Genomic DNA, 9,874 nt, shown 5'->3' with positions numbered 1-9,874 from the left:
GGCGGTACTTTAGTGTGCTTCAGTACATGCAACATACTTGTTGTACTTTACTCTTTTTTTACTTTACAGCGATTTTTGAGTTAGTTGCTGTCGTTTGTGGAGATTCCTTAAACTGGAGCTTTGATTTGAATTTCTGTCACATTCAGGTAACTTAAAATATAGGATCCAGTGTCGCACTGACCTGCACAAAACACACAAACATCTCATCTAGGTCATTCTCATGAATATCTTTTGTATGTTGGGTAACGTTATATTACTGTTTATGATGTGCATAGCAAATATCAATCAATGTGAATGTGAGCTGTTGCATTTTCTATATCTGTGCTGTCTGCTCTATAAATAATTTCGTGCAAATTTTGAAGTAGTAATATATTTTTTTTTCTAAACAGCAGTTGACCGAACTTTAAATTGGCAATATTAAATATTCACAATCACACGTTGTCAACATTACAGATTCATGCAGCTGTTTTTCTTCATAGGGTTTCTGCAGTAAAGATGGCAGCCTCTCTGCTTAGGGTAGGACGGCTCGGATCTCTCAGGGTAACATACCGTATTTTCAACACTTATTTAGAAATATGCATGAGTGTTTTAATGCATTTACACATATCATAACCTGTATTTGTATGTGAAATTGTGAGAAATGTGCGGAGTTGGAGTCCTCTTGTGAACAAAAGCTAATGCAGCTCGAATGTTAAATCACCGAAGCATTTAATCCACTCAGACTCGATGCATGAATGCTTTCTATTGTCCTGTATTTACATGCACGATGATAATTACATGAAGATATTCCTAGTATTAAAAAGTGCATTTATACGGTGTTGTTCATATATAATGTATCAGAACCCTGCAGATAAAATAGTGTGAAATGTAGGGGTTTCAAATAATTGATTATTTTACGGCTCTTTTTGTATATTTTTGTTTTTGGAAAATGTACAAAAAAATTGCCAACATATATTTGTTTGAATATCCTTTAGAAAAACTTAAAGAGTGTTGGGCAACTTCGCAGACTTTCATTGAGAACACTATGTACTTTTGCTGGCACATGTACTTTGACACCAAAGCAAAGATTTGTGAAAACGAAGTTGTATTCATACAGTTGTATGAATGCAACCAAAAAATAGTGGTTGTGATTATTCATAAGGAATCTCTTTGTGTTTTGAAATCTGTGTTGTGTTTGTGTGTGTCTTGTTTGTAGTGTCTGCAGACTGAGGGCTGGAGTTATGTCAGAAGAGCCCCTGCTGTAACTCTTAGCTCAAAATCTGGGGACGGAAAGAAGTCCAAAAAGTCATATAAAGGTAGATCTTTCTTAAATATGTCACATCTGTTTTGTATATATCACATGCCATTTATTTGGGGTAGGAGTGCTCTGTATTTCAGATCTTGATGCCATACATGGGAGAAATTGAGGTTCAGATGGTTCAGGGGATGTGTCCTCTGACCTCAGCTGTTGTTTCTGAACCTGCTGGATTGTGTTATGTTTGTGTCATGTAGGACAAATACCATGAAAATACATATTTTAGACAGTCTGCTGTCTACATGTAACGTTTCACCTACATGTCAACTAACTCTAGAACGAGTTGACATGTACTTGCAAAGTTACTTATAGTATAATGTTTAATGTTTTAGTGTATAATTTTTAATGTTTAGTATAATGTTTTAGTATAATGTTACTTATAGTATACTCTAATCAGAGTAATTTAACATGTAGGTGCAATGTTACTTTTAGTCAACATAATGTCTACGTGTTACCCACATTTCTCAGCACTCAAATATTCTGATATTCTGCATAATTCAGTCTATTATCAATTTACATAATAGTCACCCATCACAAAATAAAGCCATAACACAGGGTGATCAGTCCCCAATCTTGCTATTATGATGGATGAAATGCATAAACAAAAATTATTCACTTGAATTTTTTTTTTGAAAAAGACTGTAAATAACATTGATGCAGTTTAGTGATCATTATACACAAATGTGTGACTGACCCATCCATATCAAATAGTTCAGATAAACATAAAGTAAGCTAATATAATATTAATATGTTTGTCCAGAATACAGCTGTATAATCGTATATTTGGAAAAGATGTTATTTAACCCTTATACCAAATAATATACCAAATAATATGTGACTAATTAAAATATATAGACCAAAAATATATAGTAATAGTAAAAAAAAAAAATATATATATATATATATATATATATTACAAAAAAATAAAATATAACAAGATGTCATGTGTTTGTAAATGTGTTGTTTAATAAAATGTCGCTGTCATATCCAATTTGAAGTGTATCCAAGAAGGAAAAGGGATAATGACAATATTTCAGAAAAGGATGTATTTGTTTTTACAGTTTACAGGATCAGCAACATCAGCATTTATGGTGTTTGTGAACTTTTGACTATATGTTCAAATAGCAAAGATGGACCAGAATATCCTATAAGTCAATCACAGATTGTCAGGTACCAGCATCATGTTTGTTTTGTATGCAAGCAGCACATATGTTTAGTACATACATGATTGAACTGATGCCAGAAAATAAATGAATTTGACATTTGTTTTTAAATGGAAATTAATTTGCATAGGGAGTGACAAATAGGTCTGCTGAAGAATGTTTTATGCAACTTCAGTCAGTTTGTTGAATGTGTGAGCTTTGCCATTAAACTGTTTAAGTAAGAATTAAGTCTTATATTACCTGAAAACCAACAGACCTACATCTATATTTTTAATAAACTTGCAAATATATTACACGTAAGAAAACGCAAATACGGTTTTGCAAGTCTGGGATGTTGGTTATAATTTAAAGGATACTCCTGGTCTTTCTCTTGCTTTATTTTCTCTGTGGGCATTTTTAAACAAGTAAAACTGGTCACATGGAGTTCTTGATGATGACCTTATGACTTATGATCCATAATTGTTACTGTACTCTATGCTCCTCTGACATTAGAGGTGGCAAAAGGCTTGCCATGTGTTGTACTGGCAGATATTTACATGCTTAGTGCTATATGTGGACGACCTTACTTCCTATATATGTCACCTTGACATTTGAAGGTAAAGAATGTACTGCATGAAAGCATTCATGAAGCCACTCCCTCTGTTCAGAGAATCTGTTGAAGCCAAAAATCCAACAAGTGACTTCTTGTTGGAAAAAAAATGCTTACAAAGCATGTTTTGTAATGAACATTGCATAAATGTAAAAATGCCTCTTTTTAGAATTAAAAAACAAAAAAAACAAATAACATTAATACTATTTTATTAATGGTTCTTTACTATCAGTAACAATAATAATGATCATTATGTGCTGGTGGTACCATTATGTTTTACAAATTCTCATATATTTTATTAACAGTTATGTCATCTGATTCAGGTTGGCACTACTTTAAATAATGGTAACATGATATTATTATTAGCTTTTTAGCTTTGGTAATTATGGAATATTTATTTAATCTATTGCATTTTAATGTGTGTAATGTGACATTTTCCATTTGAAATTATTATTACAAAGATTTTCACACATTTTATTAAGGGTTCTTTCACACTTGGTTCGATTGCCTGGTCCAAACCAGAGTTCGATTGCTCCCCCCTCCCCCTGCTGGATTGTGTTCACATCATATTATTTGGGTCCTGCTTGTCAGGAAAGTGAGTAAGACGCACATAAACACACAGTTTCATGCGTCATCAATATTACCCCAGACCACCCTTTTTATGCAGACTTGGGTACAGTTCGCGGGTGCGCACCCAAGTTTAGAAAACGGCATTTAAATCATCCAAAGTAACGGAACACTGATGTCAGTCGAACCCTAGTGTGAAAGCATCCTGAAAGGGTTATAAATATTTATTTACTGACTTTACTGAATGTTAGGATACTTTTTCTGTCAAAGGGCCCTTTTTATTTTTATTAGCTGTAGTTCAGATTTGATAAATGAATCGGGTTAGAAGGTGTTCAAAGCTCCACCACCTCAGTGGATGCTTCTATTGTTAAAGAAACTGGGTAAGTTATTTTGCTGAATGAATTTAGTGGTCTCCATTCAGCCTGATAATGCACATGATGAATCAAATTATTAAATTTTAATGTTTGCCCTCCATCCTAGAAAAATCAGCACCAAAAACGTACTTCGATATAGAAAAACTTGTCCAGCACAGATCATATGTGGAATTCCCCAAGAAGGAAGTTGCAGCTTCAGTTGCTGCTGCCTCTACAGAAGCTGCATCTACTGCTGCCGTTGCACCTGCAGCTGAAGCCTCTGCAGTTGACGCCGCTGCCTCTGCAGCTGAAACTGTTGCACCTGTAGTTGAAGCCGCTACCTCCGTAGCTGAAGTTGTTGCACCTGCTGAAGCCGCTGCCCCTGTAGTTGAAGCCGCTGCCCCTGTAGTTGAAGCCGCTGCCCCTGCAGTTGAAGCCGCTGCCCCTGTAGTTGAAGCCGCTGCCCCTGCAGTTGAAGCCGCTGCCCCTGTAGTTGAAGCCGCTGTCCCTGTAGTTGAAGCCGCTGTCCCTGTAGCTGAAGCCGCTACCTCCGTAGCTGAAACTGTTGCCCCCGTAGTTGAAGCCGCTGCCCCTGCAGTTGAAGCCGCTGCCCCTGCAGTTGAAGCCGCTGCCCCTGCAGTTGAAGCCGCTGCCCCCGTAGTTGAAGCCGCTGCCCCCGCAGTTGAAGCCGCTGCCCCCGCAGTTGAAGCCGCTGCCCCCGCAGTTGAAGACGCTGCCCCTGCAGTTGAAGACGCTGCCCCTGCAGTTGAAGCCGCTGCCCCTGCAGTTGAAGACGCTGCCCCTGTAGTTGAAGACGCTGCCCCTGCAGTTGAAGCCGCTGCCCCTGTAGTTGAAGACGCTGCCCCTGCAGTTGAAGCCGCTGCCCCTGTAGTTGAAGACGCTGCCCCTGCAGTTGAAGCCGCTGCCCCTGCAGTTGAAGCTGCTGCCCCAGCAGTTGAAGACGCTGCCCCTGTAGTTGAAGACGCTGCCCCTGTAGTTGAAGACGCTGCCCCTGTAGTTGAAGACGCTGCCCCTGTAGTTGAAGACGCTGCCCCTGTAGTTGAAGACGCTGCCCCTGTAGTTGAAGACGCTGCCCCTGTAGTTGAAGACGCTGCCCCTGTAGTTGAAGACGCTGCCCCTGCAGTTGAAGACGCTGCCCCTGCAGTTGAAGACGCTGCCCCTGTAGTTGAAGACGCTGCCCCTGTAGTTGAAGCTGTCGCCCCTGCAACTGAAACCGTTGCACCTGCTGAAGACGCTGCTCCTGCAGCTGAAACCACTGCTTCTACAGTTGAAGCCGCTGCCCCTGCAGCTGAAGCTCCTGCTGCACCAGTACCTGAAGCTGCACCCACAGAAGAAGCCCCTGCCCAAGAAGCAATTGCTGCAGTTGTAGAAACAGTCAATGAAGTAGTTGCAGAAGCTGCCCCTATTGAGCCAGTTGCAGAGGCAGCTCCTGCTGAAGAGCTGGTAGATTCTGCCCCTGTGATCACAGATGCTACTGAAGTTCCAGCAGAAGTTGTGGAGACGCCTGAGGGTACACACCATATCCCCTTAACCCCCTTTCATATATTGGGATACAACAATTTTTGACAACAGTTTTCTTTTCTCAATTTTTAACATCTGTAATGTTAATGGTAAAGATGTACAAAGATCACAATACAGTTTTTTTTTTAACCTTTTTATTACAGTTACAGTTACATTGCAGTGTGTCATCATCTGTATTTGCATATGTGTTAGTACATAGCATACATGTAAAGAGCATTTAGGGGTGAAACGGTTCATAAAACTCCTACAGTTCATTATACATTTTGAATATTTTTGTACACATTACTCTTACCTAAGAATGCCTCTGAAAATATATGTGAAATGCAATTATCATTTACTTTACTTAAGATCCTATGGGGTAAGCAAATTATTGATATGAATAATGAGAGCTTGTACTGGATAATTAAACCTTTGTGGTGTAGTACATGCTGTAGTACTTCATGGGACACTAATACTAGTCTAGTAGCATCATATTCATTAGGAAACAAACTGTACCTTTAGAAACCATTACACCCCTAATGGCAACAGCATCACAGCAGAAACAAGTTACTCATTCAGGGCTATATTCATTTTCTAAGCTGGGGCAGAGACAGCACACCATTTGTCCTGAAGACTTTGTATTTTAAGTCTATGCCCTGGTTTTCAGTTCATGAACATAGCTCCGCATCCGTCATCCGTCTTTGCGCATGTATTCATTATATATGTTTGTTTGTAACTTTTTGCGTCTTCGTGTTATGCAGTGCATGCTCTTCACTGTATAATTTCACTGACTGCTACCTTTCAGTTATATTTATTCCTTTTACAACTCTTTCTTCTCTTTGGTTTCTGTTCATTCACTTATTTATTGTTCCATGTTTGTGACCTCTTGGATCCTGCTCCTGTCTTCCATTGCTTCTCTCTTGGATATCTTTTGTCTTTATTTAGTCCTTTTATTTTGAGTCCTTGTGTTTTTGACCCAGTGCTCCTCAGAGATTTAACTGTATTCACTAGGGTTCACTAGGGATAAAGTTAACAGAAATTTAGTACATTTATTTGTAAAAAAACATGTGCCATATCACATTTATTCAAGTCAGCTGTCAATTTATCATTAAGTTAGTACATTTAATTCTTAAAACGTACAAGTTTTACTTGTGGAATAATACATTTAGAAGACACTCATGGCGTAAGGTGCTAAAAAACAGCGAGACACGACACAAGACACATCTGATTAGCACATTAACCTAGACCAACAATTAAAAAATGGCACATATGGTCCTGTGTGAATAGCCACCAAGTCTACAACAGGCAAATAGAAAAAATTGCTGCTGAATATAGGTTTAAGTGTAATGATATAGAAATTAACCAATATATGTTGCTTTGTCAAAACAAATGTTGTGTTTTGTTTCTTGTTAATGGTACAAGTTATGTTAATGTTAAAGTTACCACTGTCACCACATATGATGCACTTCTATGTTTTTGACTAGTTTTGTTTTTTTAACAGTACGAGAATGGTAACATGTAAATGTACTTTGACCTCTTCTTTCTTTCCTGTTTCTCTCCTCACCCAAACACACTTTCTTTGTCAATGTCTCACTTTTCTTCCCAGGGGGTCGCATGATATCAGTAATCTGTTAATTGTCCTCTTATCTTATACTGTGGTTTATATGTCAAAGTTAAAAATGAAATGCCCACTGTTCCTTACCCACTTTCCCAATGTGGTGTATGGTGCATTGATTGAGTTTGCACTGTTTGCTGTATGTGGAATGGAAGCAACAGTTTATTACGAGATGCAAAATTAAGAATGTATGACAACTGCTTGAATTATTAATCAGTTTGTTTGATGGGCATTTGTTTATGGTTATTACACATTACATATTACTCTTATGAGATGAAATGCTTCCTTTTCATTTCAGTAGATGCAACCTCTGTCCTATTTACTCACCGCCTGACCTGCTCCTTTACTCGGTTCTCTTTAGTTCACTAGATCTAGCCTCCACACCAGACACTCTTCTCATGCATGAGGGTTAAAGACTTATTTCTTCTTTAGTGTACAAGATATCAAGGATTCTGGCATCCATGTACATGTCTGTCATTTTCAGATATTATAAGCATTTATTAATTGATGTATTTCCTGTGATTGTCAGCTGGATTGGACCCCATTCAGAAACTTTTCCTAGATTCAATTCGCGCATACTCCACAAAAAGCGGGTACATGGTGTTTTACTATCATACTCTCTTGTTCGTCTTTTAAGAGTATTTTGCTGCTCTGATGATCTTAATCTTACATTATAATTAAGTGTGTAATTACTTTTCATTTTTTCTCAGTGCCGCTGGTGGTCTAGTTGATGCCGGTCCAGAGTATCACAAGGCTCTTGCTGAGGAAATAGCCAAACTGCAGCGTTTGTACGGTGGTGGTGATCTGACTTCCTTCCCAGAATTCCAATTCCCAGGTGTGTTAACATTAAATCTATTTGCTTTAGAAAGTTTGTTAGTTTCAATACTCCATAGGAGTGGTTCAACAATGCTATTTCACGACAGTTTGTGGCATTTGTTTTATGTCTGAAATGTAGTTTTGTTTGATTTGTCCTAAAGTTGAATTTTCTACATTGCATTTAACTAACATTATCCCTTTTTGTTTCTTACAGAGCCTAAATTTGATGAAGTGTCCTCCAAGTAAACGTCTGTTGTCCTCTCCTGTGCCTCAGCCCAATTTTGTGAAAGAGGTCTTTAAATGACTTGTCTTTCATCTGTGAAAGTGAACATTTTGTGAGATTTTTACTTCTGTGAGACTCTAAATACTAAATGTATTGTACCATATGTACTGTAACGCACATGTGGAAGAGAACATTGCTTAGCTGTGAAATAAATGCTTGTTGCTTTCCATAGTGTTTGTCAGTGAGTTTAAGTATTTGGGGAAAGAGCTGAATAAACTGAGCCAACACATGTTCTGTCTGGTTTGCATGCTTTATTTATTTATTTATTTATTTTTTTAAATTATTTGAATAATGTAAAATTGTGTGCAAGTTTGAAATATGGTATATTTCATCATATGAAATATGCATTCTTAATTTAAGTTATCATTATGTTACATTTACTATAAAATGGTAAATGGAGAAAATGCCACAGAAATGTCAGATACTGAATGTTATTTGTAAGGCCCAAAATGGTGTATTTTAGGGAGGGATGCAATGGCTCTACAATAAAACGTGACAATTGTGACATGCACTTAAAATCTAAATCAGTTTTGTACTTTTAAAATCTGTGAAGAGTTTTACAGTTTGTTTGCATGCAAATGCTCTATGACAATATTCAGCAAACAGTTTTAAGATGGAAATTATGCACATATTTGGGTAATTCCTGGGATTTGGTACCTTTTGTGTCCCCATTAAAGATCATGATCTTACTGCTTTAAATTGTTGAACAATAGGGGAGAGTGGGGTAAGATGAGCCAGTGGGTAAGTTGTATCTTGGCAACCGTACCATTTTATAGTCATATATTTTACAAACACCAATTATTTCTGCCAGACTGAAAAGGAGAAGCACATGGGAGGAGTGGAAGTCGCTTATTTACTTTAAAAACTGTTTTTTGCTTGTAAAAGTAAAATTTTAGCATAACAGATGTAATGGCTGTTTCATCAAATCAAATTTAAAACTATTTATGATGAATATTGGTGATTTAGCAACGTATAAAACCATGCAAGTCATTGAGCTAAATATTATTCTGAATTGGTAAGCTAGCTAGCTTTTCCTAAAATGGCAGCTATGGGGCAAAGTGAGCCAAATGCTGTGGGGTAAATTGAGCCAGCGTTTTAACTTAACCCATGATAAAGCAATGAATTTAAGTTAAATCTGAAGTAAACTGGTGTCATTTCAATGTAATATTGCATAACCGGTTTAGTTTATCTTTATTTTCGAGTTTATTTGATAGGAACAGTGTACAAGTACACCAAATCCTTCTCTGATACGAACCAGAGGATGTTTAAACAAATATATCTTTCCACCAGTAGTCTCTATAATGGCCTAACATGTTCGACATTGCAGAAAAACTATATCAGACTAAGAACATTTTGTTCTTGTGTCAATGACATTTATTCATTCTTACTTAGTTTTTATTTAATTTTGATCAAACTTTAGTCTGTTTATGGGAAGGTTGTTTCAGAAATGCAAACAATTAAACAATGAAATTTCAACTTCATTTGGTTGGTTTTATGTTGTTTAAGTTAGCTTTAAAAAATAAATATTTGTAAAATATTTAAACAAAGAATATTTGTAAAAGGAAATTTGATTATTAAATTAGTTTTTAAAATAGGTACATTATCTTTAATATTTCACATGGGTTTGATTCAGATTCAGTTAAATGGTCAGTTTACACCCACCTACTGATTTG

The 9,874-nt window shown here is 37.0% G+C and overlaps 1 protein-coding gene across 1 annotated transcript; it reads left to right on the top strand.

Annotated features, from left to right (window-relative positions):
• Positions 1 to 22: 22 nt before the first annotated feature.
• On the top strand, positions 23 to 8,421 carry si:ch211-140m22.7 (uncharacterized protein LOC570370 homolog). Its single transcript, XM_067410441.1, has 7 exons — positions 23 to 146; positions 480 to 540; positions 1,196 to 1,295; positions 4,094 to 5,497; positions 7,632 to 7,695; positions 7,813 to 7,937; positions 8,133 to 8,421. Exons 2-7 carry the CDS (start codon positions 496 to 498, stop codon positions 8,162 to 8,164), a joined length of 1,770 nt encoding a protein of 589 aa, XP_067266542.1. The 5' UTR covers positions 23 to 146; positions 480 to 495; the 3' UTR covers positions 8,165 to 8,421.
• The last annotated feature ends 1,453 nt before the right edge of the window (positions 8,422 to 9,874 follow it).

Source organism: Chanodichthys erythropterus, chromosome 14 (genome assembly GCF_024489055.1).
Source record: "Chanodichthys erythropterus isolate Z2021 chromosome 14, ASM2448905v1, whole genome shotgun sequence".
Classification (NCBI taxonomy): Eukaryota; Metazoa; Chordata; class Actinopteri; order Cypriniformes; family Xenocyprididae; genus Chanodichthys; species Chanodichthys erythropterus.
Note: the sequence above shows the minus strand (reverse complement) of the source record. Positions and strands in the feature narration are given on the sequence as shown.